The sequence below is a fragment of the Rhodnius prolixus genome, unplaced genomic scaffold, assembly GCF_049639745.1.
Source record: "Rhodnius prolixus isolate KJV_2025 unplaced genomic scaffold, Rpr scaffold_3, whole genome shotgun sequence".
In the NCBI taxonomy this organism is placed as follows: Eukaryota; Metazoa; Arthropoda; class Insecta; order Hemiptera; family Reduviidae; genus Rhodnius; species Rhodnius prolixus.
In genome coordinates, this window is record NW_027411603.1 from 43,155,292 (window position 1) to 43,173,955 (window position 18,664).

General features: G+C 32.9%; 1 protein-coding gene across 1 annotated transcript; it reads right to left on the minus strand.

The window, feature by feature from the left end:
* On the minus strand, positions 1-17,903 carry LOC141452916 (sensory neuron membrane protein 1-like). Its single transcript, XM_074125461.1, has 9 exons — positions 17,645-17,903; positions 11,699-11,856; positions 11,163-11,310; positions 9,290-9,547; positions 8,804-9,021; positions 4,843-5,009; positions 3,353-3,471; positions 2,217-2,342; positions 1-1,154 (listed from the first exon to the last, which is right to left on the minus strand). Exons 1-9 carry the CDS (start codon positions 17,819-17,821, stop codon positions 423-425), a joined length of 2,103 nt encoding a protein of 700 aa, XP_073981562.1. The 5' UTR covers positions 17,822-17,903; the 3' UTR covers positions 1-422.
* Between the last annotated feature and the right edge of the window lie 761 nt (positions 17,904-18,664).

An 18,664-nucleotide genomic window follows, 5' to 3' on the forward strand; every position in this document is an offset into this window, starting at 1 on the left:
TAAGTTTGAAAACAATAAGAATTGTACACCTTTATTAATTAAAAAAAAAGTTAACCTAAAAGAACACAATAAAGACAAGATAATAAAATTAATAGTGAGTCTCTACAGTAATAAGTAAGGTGCCATCCAGTATTCACAAATCATCTCCAAATAATAAATAAAATTGAAGTTAAAATCAATACATTTGTAAAATTAATAGGGATAAATAATTCAGAAATGTATCGATTTACTTCATTTTGTTCAGAAATCAAGCTGGTAGAGTGAATGTTAACACAGAAAAGTAACATTTTGAAAGATATAACATTTATTTGGTAGTGTGTTAATTACTGCCTTAACTAAATTATTTAATTCTCTTTGAGTGAATATACATAGATATTTAAGTTATTATTATTTTTGTTTGATTATAAACTTGACTTTCAACATTAATGTGGAATATCTTGTTTTTCTTTTGGTAAAGACTCTGCTTCACTGTGTTCTGATAATCTAGACTCGGCTTTTCTTCGCTCAGATTTTCTAGACTCTGCAGTACCATGAGTACTTTTTATAGGTATCACTGTGGATTCTTCAGTGCCGCGGATTCTGAATACGCCACTTTCTTCGGCAGACGGCTGAGGAGGAGTTTTCCTTTGTTGTAACAAAGGAGTCTCTATTGGCGGTAGATCACTAGGTACAGGCGACATTATAATTTGCGGTTCATGTTGTAGTCGACGAGATATCGTTTCAACGGGAGGGCTAGTTGAAGGCGGACTTAATCGTTCGTACAGTTTTCCAGCAAATCTGCTAACGTTTTCTGGATCTTCGCTGCTACCAGATTTTCTACTGAGATATCCTCCAGATCCTTCTTTTAACAAAGATGGTTCTAAAACAACACCAGCCTGAAATGGACTGTCTCCTTTTGAAAAAGGTGAAATAAGTTGTTCTCTGGAATCTGCGGTACTCTTGCTTAGATTAGTCTGAACAGAACCACTCGGTGAAGGAGTTACTCTGATTACTGGTCGATCATTTAGTTTCTTTTTCTGGTGCATAAACACTCCTACAAAACACAGGCTAACTCCAAGTACTATAAGAGTCCATTTTACACCGTTAGCCAATCGTAGATTTGATAATAAATTTGCTTCTAAAAAATCCATCAGTTCACCATCGAGATCCAAGTTCTGCAATTAAAAATTACTAAGTGTTAAATACACTTAGAGGCATGAGGAAATTGGAAGGTGATGAGGCACATTTTGGATGAAACTATCTCAGTTGGAACGAATTTCTGATGCATACGTTTTTTCTGCAATTTAGTGAATTTTTGATCTTCATTTGCAGATTTCATTTGTAAATGTTGCATTTATTAAGTTAGTAACAAACACTTAAATGCAGTTGGAATCACTTTTTTGTTTTTTAAAACGTTACAATTGGAAGGGGAGAATTGTATTGTTTCTCTATTTAATCTTCTTTAACACAATCTGTCCCAGATCAATCAATCAATTCCAGATTTTCGTCTCTCACTTTTCAGAGAGATTAATATTCTTGAATACTGACGTCTGTTAAGATTGGTGGGCTTGATGTTACTTAATTGTAACCTAATTATTAATCTATGAAATTAGGAGTTTGTAATAATAACAATAATATTAATAAAAGGACAACACTCCCTGCGAAAAACAGCACCATCTAAGGCGCTGATTGTTTATAGGAGAGTTCTCATACTTTGTAGAAGTAAAGAGAGCGATATCATTGCTCAAGACAATAACCAGATAAAAAATTTAGTAAACTATTTTCCAGAATTGTTGAGAGTATTAACAATTATCAGATCCAGGACTTGCCACATTGTATCAGAGTGATGCAACTCTGCTGAAAGAAAATTACGAAGATAAAGTTAAAACAAAAGAAACTCCCCTTTTCAAAGTTCTTCTAACTTATGCAAATTAAATTGAGAACAGGAAAAAATTAAAACTTTTTAAGACTTCTTATGAAGACGACTGTAATAGTTTTGATAAAGTTGAAAAAAACATCTGGAAGAATGGATCAGAAGAGATTGGAGCAGAAACAGGCTGGACAGAGGATAAGATAAATCCCACCCATGTTTGCCAGTTAAGGTCGTTAGTCCTTGGGAGAGATTGAGATAATATGCAATGAATTCATTTAAAGAAAAGTTCATTTTAAATCACTACTTAAGAAAAACAAAAGCTGAACGGTAGATTTAGAAATGAAATAAGAATGATCATAAATACCTCTTCAAGCCATAGAATTGGCATCAGAGTTGGTTTAATTTTTCTAGTCACATTGACGTAACGAATTGGATGTAAGGGCAGATTGAATTGGAAACGTTTTCTTGCTACCAGTGGTGTAGCACTTGTCTGAAAAATGAATTTAATAAATTAAAATTGCAATTTATTAGAGAAATAGTCAAAATATATAGAAACCTTTCTATATAATATTCATTTTTTAATCTTAGATAACTTTGCCATACTGATTTAAAACCTATTTTAGGTGAATTTAAGAACAAGGCCTGAATTAGTTATGAAAGCCGGAGTCTTGGAATAAATCTAGAGATACTCTTCGAATGATATCTTGGAAAAAAAATCACTCCTCTGCATTTCAGGCGGACATTTTTGCGATCAAGACCCTTAAGATTTTATCACTAGCGGAGCATACTCTACAAGGAACTTCTGTGCAAGGGCCTCAGAAGTATATTAACGATCTCATCTTGTCGAGCACTAGGATAGGATTGAAGGCACCGATAACAATTAAACTGTCTCATCTCGAGTTCAGTGGGTGCAGGAGGTCAGGGAAATGAAATTTCCAAAAAGCTGGCGAGGAAGCACATAAACCATACAGCACTTATCAAAGTTATTTCTGGTATAACCAAGGATATCGTCGAACCTCTCTTTAGTAATGGATTTTGCGAGAGCGGACAAATATTGAAAAAGCTCTTCCAGGGATTAATCACAGCTTAGAGTAGCTGTGCAAAACCTGATCTTTAAACTAGGTATGCACCAAATTAGACTAAGCTAACTTACGTAGGATTGAAGAAGCTTCATAAAATAGGCTTAACTAACCTTGTGCAGAATAAGTAAACAAGATGAAGAAACGGCCTCACCCAATCAGCTTGGCCTCGTAGAATCCGGTGGAGATCATATCGCAAAAACAGCTGGTGGGAGAATTCTGACTCTTTTAAAAAACAGTAGTTTAGTTGTACAATTTGGGGAAGCAGAATACCCACTCTAATCGAGATTCTTAATTATTATTTCAGGGTATAACTTTAGATAATTACTATATCCAGCGGATAATTAGAAAGTCTTTCAAATTAATTTTTTTAGCTAATATTTTCAAATACAGAAAAGTGGTGAAAATATATCGTAATTACCGGCTCCATTAGGAAAGATAATTCATGTTTCTCCTTGATGGGCTTTAAGCCGATAACTCCTCTCAAAAAACTTTCATCACTGTCATAAAAATGAGGAAACGTTCCAACCAATGGGGCACCTATAAATTAAAAGTATTTTACATTTATTAAAGTCATAATAACATATCATTAACAGTATGATTTTCTAGGATGAATCTTAGAATGAATACATTCTGTTATTGCCTAACCATTTGGGGAAGAAACTAATGCTAAAAGTACATAAAACCAGAACCGGCAAAAGAACCCTCTAAAACTAGTTAGGAACTAAACTAGTTTACTTGGCCCAATAGGATCAAGATGCATCTTGGACATGGTGTGGCTACCTGAAGCTCTTGCTCACATAAAATTAGGAAGGGGAGAATAGGGCCTCTCACATCCTATTTGACTGTGATGCAATCGCTGGGTACGAGTCCACGAACGTCATTATTGGAGTACTCTTTGTAGTTGGAAAGAGGTCGCACTGAATACATAACAGCCAGCAGTTTAGAATGCATAACAGCGGGCTATATATGTATCAGTACAGTGATCATACTTTCATTTAAGAGAACAGTCCTTTATTTCACTGCTCTGCCTACTCACTAACTTTATTTATTGTCTAAAATAGGCCCTTTGTCCTTTATTTAGCAAGTTATACAAAAATTAGAATATTTTCATTGGTGAATAATATGTGGACGAATGGAAACCCCTAGTTAAAGGTAAGCACATTAGAAGATTGTATTTCCATTAAATTCAACTTTCAAATGAACTGTATGGAATTCGTGGCTCTTAAAAGCATAAACCGGCGCTATTAAATAAAATTAATTCTACTGAAAGGTATCACAATTAATGTTATTTAAATTTTTACAATGTGTGTGTATGTGTAATAATTTAAAATTGTGATGTATGCATAGCTGTTTTGCACTATTTTCGTAAACAATGTTATAAACTTATGCATTTTATAAGATTATTTATTTATTTTTTTCTTCGATATGTCCTTTATTTTCCCTAAAAAAGTATGGTCATCTTAGCTACACGAGCTCGTATAGCAAGTTGTAGTCTTACTAGCGACTCATCATTAATTATAAATCTACTCGTTCTTGATGAACTGCTTCTTTAGTGTCAAGAACATATCTACCATAACTTCTGGTATTATTTTGTAAAAAATGTAATCAGGGCATCCTAGTTCTAGTTTCGATTGCCTGTCCTAGACTTGGATTTTATTTAAGATAAAACGCATGCCTGGAAATGAACCAACTTTCTGATATTTGATAAAAGCGTTATTTCTGTAAGAGTGCCTTACGAAGATGTTAAGTAGGAGGCTGAAGCAGCCTATGATTAATTCAACAAGTGAAGGAACTGTCGATTTGGTTGTATTAAATCCTGTGCAGTAACAAGATCGCTAAAGAAGTGGTTAGATGGTTCACTTCAAACTGCGGGTTTGTAATAATTATGATTAAGATTTCTATAATTACCTTGGCATTTCATCAAGTCAATGGCTCCTTTCTTAGGACAAGCGTCATCTCTAAGACAGTAACATGAATCTTTGCGATTCTTTCGAGTGTCACCCAAAGAAAAAACATATTTGTGCCCTTGAATTCCTCTGTACTCTCCATCTCCTTCATATGTTCCAAATATACTTCTAAACAAGGAATGAAATTAAATAGATGTACCTAATTTTAATATTTTGTATGGAGTCATCCAAAAAATGTATGGAACACAAAGGCAAAATTTTATAAGAAAAGCTGCATTGTTTTTCATTTCTTTTAATAAACGGTTTAGAGAAGCAATGAAGTTTTCTGAGACGTTTTTCTGAATGAAGATTGAACGATAATCAACTGTAAGCCACAAAGTTATTTCGAATTTGATACAATTTTTAAATTCTCTTAGTGCTGGTAAATAATGTAAACTGTTCGTATTCAAAAATTAGAAAAATATGTTTCTTTCCTAGATCCCTATTTATTTAAAACTTTTTGGGATTTTAGAAATTGGTTAAAATATTAGATTGCGCGAACATTATATCGCGGAAATGAAAAATCACACGAATTTGCAGTGCAGCCTGTTCTGAGAATATGTCGCCGTTGTTTCTCTATATTAAAAAAAAAAAAAAAAAGCCAAAGCGTTAAAGGCAAGTGACATTGTCAAATTTGTCTGGTTCAGACCGAATTGTACTGCGCATTCTCGAACATTTTAATCTGTGGATTCAGTTTAGGATCGTCCTTTAAATGGATCAACAAGAAAATTACTGAGAAGTACCGCCCATTTTATCACCTTTAAAACGATGGAGCGAACTTCTTATTAACCTTTACCAACTTTGGATGAATTTCCATAGGCTATAAACTATCCATACCGAAGAAATTTAAGACAAAATATTCATTTCAACGACACTAGAAGTGCTACAGAAGATTTCTCTGTGGAATCGTAGCCCAATAACAGAACTAGCCCCCTGAACGCTGACGCTTTCAACACTGATATACAGAATACGTGGAGGAAGCAGAGATGGTCGAAGATTGCAACTACCTATTTGGCGATCGAGCCGAAGGATAGATAACTATGAAAAGAACGGAACCAACAAAGCATAGCGCATTCTGCCTTGCAGTAAAGTGTCTTTCCTGATAACTGCTCTTCAAACTTAACTACGTTATTTTCATTAGAGAACAAAAACAAAATTTCATCAATAGAAACGCCTTTCTCTGCAAGACCTATAACTTGCAACTGAATGCTATCAATTCATCAATTTCCATTCAAAGGATATCATCATATCATCATATGATGATATCCTTTGAATGGAAATTTCAATTAATAAATTCTTTATTTGTCATCTGTGCCCCCTATATATTTGGGATCGGGTCCTATTTAAATAGTAAAAAAAGCAAACAAAATGAAACTTTCTACTGTATATGTAGTTACTATTTACAAAGAAAAATAAATATGGACTTGAATGACAAAAAACAAATATAAATAAATAAAATATATGAAAGCTTCTGTAGCTTAAACAAAACGTAGATAAACATGCGGAAATGCAAACTGTAAGTAAACATGACCTAATGTATAGACGGCTCATTAAACAGAGAACTAAATTTTTGTTATTATTTTTTATTTCACATATACACTCATAGACACTCTTAGATCGAAAAACATCTTAATAATATATAGTAAACGGTAACCTAGTTCATAATAATGTGGGACTATCAGTGCCTGCAAACTGTAACATTGGCTGAAACCTCTAGCTTGCAATAATTTAATTTTCTTATTTTTTAAACATTTCTCAAGATTCTTTAAAACTAATGGAATTGTACTTTTAACATTTTTTCACCAATTTCTAATAGATGGTCCAATGCTGTCACCATCCAGTTTCGGACACCAAGGAGCGTTCTCGCATCCTTAGAAACGCCATCAATTCATCGCGATCTCGGTCTGTCCACTCGTCGCGTGCCACATATATTTTCTTTAATTATCTTATATGGTATTTCCTAAGGATTCTTGTCCTGCCCAACGAAGGCGTCCAAACATTATCAAACTCACCACGTCGACGTCCCTGTACAAACTCTTAGTTCCGCGTTACTTCTCCGTCTCTATGTTTCGCCATTCAAAATAGCCCCACAGATCCTTCGAAGAATTTTTTTTTTGAACCTAAGGAAAACAAGTTTGTCATTTCTGGTGGGGACCCAGCACTCTGAGGTGTATTTAAAGATGAATCGGATAAGGATCTTGTAAAGTCTTATCTTAGTCGAAGTAGAGAGTAACAGACTTTTAAAATGATCTTGCAAGCCGAAGTATGTCTTGTTAGCCAGCAGTATTCTTCTATTAATTTCACTGTGCCCTTTATTGTCGGAGTTCACCTGCGTGCCAAGATAAATAAAATTATCCACCCACTCGAAAGAGTAATTTCCGAATAGCACAGTATCCTGCTTCTGCTCCGCTCCAGACGCATTCATATACTTTGTTTTTGCTTGATTCACCTCAAGACCTATTTCTGTTGAACTCTCTTCAAGTCGATGAACACATTTTCGACCGCATCTCTTGATCGATCAATCAGATCAACATCATCTGCTTACGCCAACAGCTGAATGGTTCTATTTAGAATGGTGCCATTTGTCTGAATGCCAGACCTACCTCCTTAAAATTCATTCTAGTGCTGAATTAAAGACTTCTCTTTAGACCTTTATTTGTATTAAACGGCTCCGAGAATACTTTTGAACGTTAACTATACAGACCACTTCATACATGAAACCATAATTCATTTTATTAATCAAACACTTTAAAGTATAAAAATACATGTAGATTAAATAAAAATGCATGCAATAAATTCAACTATATTATAAAATAAATATATTAGAATTCTAAATTTGATGAATTTCCACCAATTTAAGGCAGTGGATTTTCAAAGTCTGTCGTACAATTTCTCGTAATTAAAATTTTGAAAATCCAATTAAAAGCAAACTTAAGAAGTGTGTTACAGTTGTGATCAGCCAAAGTGGTAATTCCATTTAGGTTAATTACTTTTTCAGACATTGCAAATCCCTTACACAACAGGAAGAGAATCCTCACGCCCATCGCCTCTTTTACTATTTTTCTACTTTCCTGGAATTAATTTTCTAGTGTTTATAGAGAGCTAATAAGCCCCAACTGACGAACATTCATGTGTTCAGCTAGTGTTAAAGTTGACCTACATAAATCACCAACATACATCTGTTGAATGTGCTATTATGAACACGTCTACTGTAGAAATGTCCCGGCCATCAAAGCTATTACATTCTCCCTTCAACCAAATTGAGTTTGCGATTTACCTATTCATCCTTACAATTTTTCTCACCCGAATAATTTATAGTGCAATTCCTATTTCCGATGCTCTATGTAATTTATTACTTCTAATTGCTCCGTTATAAAACCTTAGTTTAAGCACTTTTTACTTCTAGCACATTAATTTCAGCACACTGCGCAAGAAGTTTTTATATATGTTTTAAAATGGTCCCTTAAATGAATCGCTAAAATTATTTTATCGTCCATATATAAGGAATTATTACTTCACGAATTTGATTAGTATATTTCTTTTGAGTTCCATATGAAGATATACTCCATCGTTAATAGTTAGATCAACAGAAGGCAAAATTGAATCTCGCTTTGAAGGATTTCCCTTTGACTTTTAAATACCTCAGAGAGATTTTCATTGACTTGAGCAGCAGTTTGTACGCATGTATATTAATAAATTATCGGGTTTTCTTGCTACTAATGTCCAAGAAATTGATTGTTTTACTCAATAATATGATTAATACTGTCAAATGACCGTTAGTAGTCTATTTACAGAAGAAATCATGGTGTTACGTAAAATTAAATTTAGATAGTTAAACCAAGCATTCAACATAATCAATGTAAATTTATTCCCTTCAATTTCATTAAATTAATTCAGTATTGACAATAATGAAATATACCCACCTACATACATCAGTTGAATATGCCACTACGCTGTTATTATCAGGCCTCCTGAATGGTGGGAATATAGTAGCGTCCGTTCCAGCAAATCTGTTACAATCTCCCTCCAGCCACATTGAATTTGCCGATTTACCATTCACCCTTATAACTTTGCCAATACTGTATGCGTCTCCTACACCATTCTTAACGGTTACTCTGGAGCTTTCGGGTGTAGCATTCCTCTGAAATGTTCAACAACGACTTTGTATTAAGCATTATTCTTAAAGTTAAAAATTCAATAGCTACCTTTTATGGAGCCTTTGTGAGTTATTTGGCATCAAAAAGAAAAGTTAATTATGTTAAGTTAAGTATGTTAGGTTCACAGCATAATCTTGAAGTTAGTAGACGATGAGCTGGCTGTATTAATAAGACCAGTTCACTTCAACGAAATTATAAATAAAAACGAAGTAGATAAGATAGTACAATGAATTGTAAATAATTCGTACTTACAGGTCCTAAAACCGAAAATAGATATCGGTTGTTTCCGAGTTTCTGTAGCGGTTTACTGTTTTGTTTAATGGCCACGCACAAAATTTTGGGTAGAAAATCTTTAACGCTACAATCAATTAGTACACCTTTAAATAATAATTCATTTACTGTAGCGGTCATAAATACGGTTTTCAGTTTACCATATATTTTAGGTAAACCTGCATTGACCACACTCAGCAAAGGTGATGGAAAATCTGATTCTGCCACTAACAGCATACTCTGTAATAAGAAACCAAAAATTTTATGTTACAAATTTTATTGTATTATTTTTTTTTTTTTTTTTTTTTTTTTTTTTTTTTTTTTTGGCGCATCAACAGCTGAGGTCATTAGCGCCCGGAGCTTTTTCCAGTGCACTGCCGGCCTCCGGACAGTGTTCTCTCGTTACAGACAACACTGTCCATCACCGGACAGTGAGCTGTAAGAAGCTCCTAGGAAGAGAAAATCTAAGGGTCAGCTGCTGGATTCGAACCCGGGACCTCCGCGTGGGAGTCCAGTATGCTAACCTCATAGCTAATCCCTTCCCTATTGTATTATTTCTAAAAGTATTGTAAAACAAAACAATTTTAAACATTCAAATCCCTTAGGTCAATTATTAATTTAGGAGCAAACAGAAAATATTCGAGATATCAAAATCAAGTAGCCAAGATCATTGATTGAATGATAAATAATCTGTTCTTACAGGTCCTAAAACCAATCAATCAGTCGTTTCCAAGCATGGAATTAGAGCAATTTTTAAAGTGTAATCGATCTGCAGTGGAAACCAATAACGTAAAACCAACAATTTGCATTTTAACATGAAATAGACTTCATTCTGTTGTCCACTAAGATTTTTAAAGAAAGAGATCATTTTTTCCTTGAAAAAATTAAGTTTTCAGAATCTTCAACAAATTCATGATTCCCAAAGAGCTGTTTGTTTCAGCCAGTATTCTTGAATTAAAACTGATTTGGTCAGACACCATTGAATATTTGCTGGATCCCACCGAGGTACTGATATGTTATTAGCCAGAAGATTTATGGCTTGTTCTACTAATAATTGATTACAAAATTTTGTTAAAAAATCAAAGGATGATAGGATACGCATTGGTTAACTCGCTGCGATTATTACAGTCATCATTCCTTGCTAGCAGGTCGCTCTTCACCACCCAGCCTTCTTTAATAATAATGAATAAATTGGTTTCGTGACCGTAAATTGTTAAACCTAAGTTTAATAATAATGGCTTAAATATTTTACTATATTTAAAAACTTCTTTAAACACATAATTGTGTTCAGCCAATTATCAAATCTTATCGCTCGGACCTAAGGCGCCAATCTAGCAGTATCTAAAGAAAATCATTTACTATGATTTATTTCCGTACGAATTTTACTGCCAACGCCGATCAGGAGGCGGGTAGCAAACTTACTCCTCCATTAACATTTCTCTATAGGACATGAAATAAAATTTAAGGTAAGACCCATTACGTCGAAGGCAGAAATCCACGAATCGTGCCTCTCGGCAATTCCTGCCTCAGTTTTGGAGGACTATAAACTGAATAAAATCCAGTATTTGTAAAAAAAAAATGAGGAATATGCAGTGGTCTGGTATTTAATATCAGAAGAAATGAATACCTGACGAGTTTGCCACATTCTTACCCTAGGTGAGCTGTACGACTCGAATTTTACTATATTTTTATGTGAGTTACAGATTTGTATCTATTTTATCAAAGGACTTCATTACCGCTACAAAAATTAATATTTCAAACACATTATATCATTTTGAAGATAATGTTTCTTTCACGATGACATTAAATTGGAAATAAATTTCCATAGTAATTGGTAATTTGACTATGAGCTTACCCAAAGTGGTAAATGTGGAATTGTGACAACTTCATCACCAGTCAAGGGTAAAGTTTTTTCTTTCTGAAAGTACCAGGTATTCATATTGCTGTAGGTGATGGTTCCCTCGTCAACATCGTCCACCAGATCCACTTTCTCCTTAAATTCTCTTTAAAACATTAATTTATTTTATAGAAGATTAAATATATTAAACAAAGCTTTCAAGAATAATCATTCTGTCGCAGTTGAAAGAAATCAATTAGTGAGATACAAATGTTAGATTTATAATTAGATTTTAAAAACTGGGAATGAAAAATTAATGAATTCCCAAAATTTAAAAATTCTTTATTCATTTAATAAACAATATAACAAGTTTTTGGCCAAAGAACCAGGTCTTTTTTAATTTAAACATTATTAGAATGTTTAACAGAACTTCATTTTAATAAACAGTTTTCAAAAAGACACTTGGGATTTGGCAGTCAAAATGAATTCAGTTAAGTCTACTGTTGTGTGCAATATCTAATTACAGAAATATAATTAATATACCAATTACTTACTTGTATCGATACGGCCCTATTTCTTTCACAATAGGGGTGGCTCCGTTTTGCACTTCCATTGGATTTGTTATGTTGAATACGTAAATATTGAAATTGAATAGATATGGTATCGCTTTCCACACATTTCTTATATCATTTCCTTCTTGTAGGTTTACCATCTAGGACAATCAATAGAATTAAGAATTTTATTGAATAACATTACTTTAATGTTATTAAAGCATGCCCGCAAAAATCTTCAATGGTTTTCCATAAATCTTTGTTTCAGTCAGGGTTATTAAAAAAGTATTTGGGTGTTAATTATGTAATAATTTATCAAATAAAAATGAAAATCGATTCATGAGTAAATTAAAAGTAAAAAACTGTTGTCATCAAGAGATCTGCAGAAGGGATGTACATAATCTTTGAGATTAATATTTAGGCGAACCAAAGCTGTTCTTGTGGGTTTTTATTCGTATAAAGGTATGTCAGGAGCATCATGGTGTATGCATTATTTGGAAGCCGTACGGATTTTACTATTATCGCCAACTTAAGACGATGCAGACCGGAGTTCAGCAAGAAGTTTCTTGGTTATGAAATAAGTTATAATATCCTGGAACATATAAGATAGACGGGATTTTTCCTTTATAAATAAACTTGAATGGCAAAATTGATGTTCACCTGCACTTTGCTGCCCTATTCGGTTAAAACTTATTTATTTGTACAGCGATTCGAGTTCCAAGAATATTTCATGAACGGCCGTAGTCTTGTAGCAAAGGCGATTTCAATTCAATGATTTAAAGGAAAATTTAATTAAATACCTTGACATGTGTCATATCTATTTGATTTTTTTTTTTTTATTGTTGTAAAGACTTTAACCATTAAGGCAATTGCTGATGATGTGCTTATTATTATTATTATTATTTATATAAATAATTTACATTGTCTACAAGGGCTTTAGTAATAACTGATAACCTGTTATTTAAATAATTTTTGTTATGCAGAAATTCTCCTGCAGTAGCAGTTAGTTCTCTCTGTAAGTTAGTAGCATTTGTCCTATTGCTAATTAACCCCTTCTCAAATTGATTTTTTTAAATAACTAATTTACCAGATTAACATTAATATTCAGTCGTTTTTTGACACTCCACTTAAATTGGAAACTTTTTCTCCCCAAGCAGAACTTCTCATTAGCTTCTTGACTACAAAATACAAATTCTTTTACTTTGTTACATTTTTACAAAACTTGTTTTTTAACTATTTTTAAACGAATATTTTAGTTTGCTAGGAAAAGTCAATATTTGTTATGTATGAACAGTTAGTATGTGGGTAGCCAAGTAAGGAATATTTTATTAGTTTATTTCTACAACTTGTCAATCGCCGGCATGAAGATTATTATTCTAAAAGTTTTCTACAATTTTATCTAAGGAAAATGGTATTGTATAAAGAGTTTAATAAATAAACCACAGATTGTGTCGATAAATTGGCTACAAGTTTTGGAAAATTTAAGCGATTGATTATAGACAGCAAACCTACTATTAGATAGGACCAATCTACCTTCAACTACAACTATCTCCTTTTTTTTCTTTACACAAGTTTCTATGTCACCTTTCTCCTGGCAAAAAGTATTGGAACTTCAAAATTATGGTAATGATTCCGTTTATGTAATGGATTTTACTTCCTCTGGGCCCCCTTAATTCTCGGCCAGATTTTGAATTTGAGATTTTACAAGAAATACTTTAAGTTATTCTTAGTTCGATTGATTATATAAATTAGTGCGATAGGCCAATCTATATACACCAGAATGTTTGTTTGGAGAGAGTGAGAGAGAGAGAGAGAGTGAGAAGTGAATACATTAAATTTTTAAAACAACACAATCACTTTCTCAATCAGATTGTTTCTGAGAATATGTTTACAAAATAATTTAGGCAACATGGCCTAAATTAAGTGTTAGTTTTATATAAAATTAACGTTAAATTGAGAGTAACTATTATTAATAATAAATTATTTTATACTTTTCTCCACGATCAGTTTCCCAGACGATTCCACAGAAGGAGGGTGTTCGGAGGTAATCTGAGGTAAGCCAAAGAGAAGTAGGCAAAGGACAAATTGATTTATTGAGTATTAATTGAATACTATTCAAAGAGATTACTATTTGAATGGTTCATTAGAGCCATAAATTCCAATCGCAGAGGAACAATATACTGCAGAATAAGGTAGCATCCCGCAGACGACCTTTTATATCTGCTCGGACTGAGCTCTATTTGAAGCTTTACGTGCCATTAGGACGCTCGTATAGTTATTAAATAATAAAAAAAAAACTAAGTTAATGAAAACGTCAAGAAACCATGAGAGAAGTCCAGCGACCATGAAGATGAATGATCACACCTTTCTGGTAGTTCGAAGTTAAATTAGTTAGGAGCCACTGTGAATGAGACACGAGTGAAGTCGTTGAAGAATTTAAAGCAATAGTTGTGGCTGGTCTCTGCTGAGATTATCGAAAGCATTGTGAATCCATGAACTGTTACTAGGTGTCAAGATTATAACTATAGAAAAGAGTAGGCCGGTGGTATTGTACTCGTGTGAGACCTGGGTTCTAAAGAGGACAAGTGAGAAAGTTCCAAGGATATGGTAAGGAAAAACTATGTGGAGAATGTTTAAAAAAAGTACTGTCTATTCTTTTCCATCCACCTACCGAAGGCGGACATTACTATAAATTCCTTTTATTAGCCAGTAAATAAAACCCAAACCCTAAACTGGGAGTCGAACCCAATATATATTCCATATTAGCTTTGCGAGCCTCGGCTCTCCCCCTAGACCTTATAAGTTCTACAAGAAATTCTTCCACTTGGAGTCATCTCCCAACATATTCACTAAAGCTGAAACTTTACCATCCTTGAAATTCTTGAAATTGAAATTTAAAAAAGAAATTAATAAAAGTCTAAAATAAAATATTAATTTATATACATAATAAGAGAAATAGTTTTACAGTTAATTGTTTGGTTCCTTATACATCTACGTCAAATTGTGATGTGGAATTATTATTTGGTGACGTAGATAACAATTTTAATTACAAATGCAACAAGGTAATTAGGATTTCTTTTCCACTTTCAAACTTTATTTTTAAACAATTACAAGCTATTTTGTAATTTATTCATAAAAATAAAGGTAAAGTTCTAAGTTTAATATGAAACTAATTGGGATGTTCTATTTGATTATTATTTCTGTCGTGGCTGTTTTATACTTTCAATATAGAGACAGCCCATTGGCCTAATTTTAGAAAACTTGCTATAAATCTGATCATCTAGTCAGTTTCACTTTGTTCAGTATTATTAATAGAATGTTGGAAGTTACTAGAATGTTCTTGAAACTAATTTGTATTTGGGCACGATCAAGGTGCTCTAAAATTTCTGGTCAGGTATCAATAACATCGGCTGCACTCCAAGAAGAAACTTAATACTTAATTGAACGAGATGAAACGTAGTGAACTTAGCAGGGTATGGTGAAACCAAGTTGGTAGTTTAGATTAGTGCGTTTTTATTTTAATATTTGTCTTTTATGCACCTAAAACCCTTACATAGAGCTTCAGGAGACTAGATTCCTTTAATTTTTACTAAGGATAAATTTAGAAGGAGATAAGGCAGTCAAAGCCATTTTCAGGGTACGCCATTTGGGACGAGTTTTTGGCACAGGATAAAGGGACCGTTAAAAATGGAGATTAGTATTTCTCAGGTGACTGATCTCACCGACGTACATTTCTTTAGATCCTAACTCCATAAAAATTCTCTATAATTAGAAATATTTGAAAAAATAAAAATTTTCCATTAATATGCTATCAAAAATGTAACTGTAACAAAGATTGTGTACATTATTTAAGACATTCCAGCTCTAAGACAATATTTAATGGCTTGACCCACCAAGAAATATAAATTCATCAGTTGTAAGCATTCCAAACATTCTCCAAGTAAAAAGGAACCCTCCTTGGTCAATCAGACTGCGGTCACAAGACAATTTTCTCCTCAATATCTGTGCAACCAGAAAATATGTACAATGCTCATCAGAATGTTAATTAAGGCGGCTACAAACGTCCTTCAATTAGTTTCGTAGAGTTTGATAGCTATTGGAGCTTCCAAGTTGAGTGAGAAAATTATAACACTCATAATATTATAGAAAGTGATTATTGTTCTATTCTAATTTAAAGTATTTTTTTTACTTTTATTTCTGCATGCTCCATACAATGTAGTATAACACATGCTAGTATATAACATTTAACATCAATAATCAAAATAATAATTTAGAGTAGAATAGTAATAGTTGATAATACTACCAAAATAATATTAAATTAAATGATAATAAACCTTACAATAATGATAATATTAAAATCATAATATATCAAAATAGAGAGAAAAAAAAAGATAAATAATAAAATTAGAAAACTCCATTTAAAATAATCTAATGATAAAAGTAGCTAAATTAACTTGAAATAATGCAAAAATATATAGATACTTGAAACAATTACAGAGCAACCGAAATAGAATTGAAATTAATATAATTAAATTAGTAAAATTAATAAAATGAAAATGTCAATTCACTTTTGGGTCGATTGACTTAATTTACAATTTATCTAAATTGATATTATTTATAAATTTTACAAATAACGGTAGAATTTCGGTATGCAGCAGTGAATTTAAATTTAAAGTATTATATTTAAAGTTAACTAGCTATGTCTAAAAAATGACCGATTTCCTAAGCTACTGGAACATTGCCTTCCCTATTCTTCTTTCATGGAGCCGACCGAGAATCTCACAGAAATAAGCTTAAAGTAATTACTTAATTACTATTGAAATTCAATTATTGCTTATTTTATGCTTAAGCAGATTATGTTGCCTAAATTATTTTTTAACATATTCTGAGAAACGTTCTCAAAAAGAAAGTTGATTATTTGTATAAATGAAAGAATAGCTTAAAATGAAAATATACTGGATTTACTTCTCAAACTAAAACTCCTTCGAAATGGTGAAAGGGTAGTGCCCTGCCTATCAACCCGCTGGAGAAAATGGTGCTGCCTGATTTAAGAACCTGGGGAGACGCCCGATATCCAAGCAAAACAACGCCACATTGTTGCCCCAAACACTCTCTCGATAACATCAGTCCACTAAATTAATCGTTTTGTTTAACTAATTTTAACGTATCTAAAGGTGAACTCTAGCTTATATAGCCTCACATAAACACATTCCAATGGGTTCATTTTTAAGATGATCTTTTCAATCTAACACTTTAGAAAACCTGAACAGATTTTATAGGGCGCAGTATATTGAGGGTATGTGCGAAAATCTGGGAACTATCAATACTACAGATTTTATATAACTTGAACTGACTTACATATAGATATATTTAGATCATATAATATACAAATGTATATTTTATTTTTCATATATATATATAAGAAACAATTTAAAAAGTTGGGCATCACACACCATATCTATAACCAGTATTGTTGAGTAACTGCCCTAACCCTAATAATATGGTAAATGTGCTCGATCCTTAAACAAAGAAGAAACTTTCTTTAAGAATGGCATTAGTCTTATAAACCCACCAGAATGAATAGATTAGCAGAATTACAATTTTCTTACCAAAGTGGAAATCAGAGAAAGAAGTATAATGACTCATAGTTTTCTATTCAATCTCTCGCGCATACGTTTGGGTAAATTAATAAATAGATATTGTATAAGTCATTTAAAGGGATTTACAGTGCACGTTTTCAATCGTATCCCTAACAAATTGTTATGAAAAAATGTGTTTTACTTTAGTAAAAGTTGTCCAAGAAAACTATCGTCTTAGTAAGTGCAACTTATTCAGTTCTTATTATTATTATTCTTAAACAATATTTTCCATACTTTGTGGGAGGAAGTAAAAAAAAAATTAAATAATGAAAAAGCAATATCTTAAACCTGAGAATAGCTAGAGAATAACCTTTGAAATGGCGAATGACAAAATGTAGGGGAAAGCCACCCATCCAAATCCAATGCCCCCAAGCACGAGGCCGGCTCCCCATTTGCCAAATTTTTGAGGCGGTGCCTGTTTCACCTTAGTTGGCATCTGCTTGATCTTCTCCATTAGATTTGTAAAATCCTTCTTTGGGGAGCTCATTTTGCTTTCAACGTCACTTCCTGTTGGCCACCTTACTGTTTAGCTAACTGTTTTAACACTGCCAGCACTGATTTGAGTTATACTAATGTCACGTGATATGCCCTACTTCATTCATCATTTAATATACATGTGTTCTTATGTCAATAGGAAAACATGTAACTCATACGCCAACTCTGACCCACCCCTTATTATGACCCACTTTGATTTATCTTCAAGAGGTTAACACCGTCAGAATCTTTAATTGTTAGATTTGCTTTTTTCCATAATTGTCTATTTGAGGAATGGTTCAATTTATTATTATAAATAATTATATGCAAAAAGCCTCCCCTCTTGGGAATTTTGTCTGATATGCCTCCAATACATAATGTCTTGCTGTTTGGGACAATAAAATGTTAAGAAAATAATTACTGTAAATGAATGCAGAAATTTCTTTCAATACATGTGATTTCCGTGTGTAAATAGTTGAAGCAATATTTCAATGAAACATATTGTTAAAAATGATGTTATGAATTTGGATACCAAGTCTGGAAAAGCTGTCTATAGAATCATTGCTTTCAAAAAATTGCAGTAGTAGGCTCTCCAAAGAGTCATTACCTTCACAAGAATGAAGGAGTAGGCTGGCAAGAGAGAGTTCATTCATAAGAATGCAATGAATGTCTGTTAAAAAGTAAGAGTGAGTTTGAGTGCAAACATATGCACATATAAGCATCATCTACACAGTATTCTTTTACTGCAATAACGCAGGCTGAGAGACTTCTCTCTTAGCACGAAACTTGCCACTTCTTATTTATTTGAAGCTTCTAAGGACTACAGCACTATTCGGTATTTTAATATGTCGTTCAA

Excerpts from the sequence above, each read along its gene's own strand:
- LOC141452916 (XM_074125461.1), bottom strand. The coding sequence starts at position 17,821 with ATGAGCTCCCCAAAGAAGGATTTTACAAATCTAATGGAGAAGATCAAG. Across the intron at positions 11,311-11,698 it reads ATAGGGCCGTATCGATACAA|AGAATTTAAGGAGAAAGTGG; the intron begins GTAAGTAATTGG and ends AATGTTTTAAAG. Across the intron at positions 9,548-11,162 it reads TTCCACATTTACCACTTTGG|AGTATGCTGTTAGTGGCAGA; the intron begins GTAAGCTCATAG and ends TTCTTATTACAG.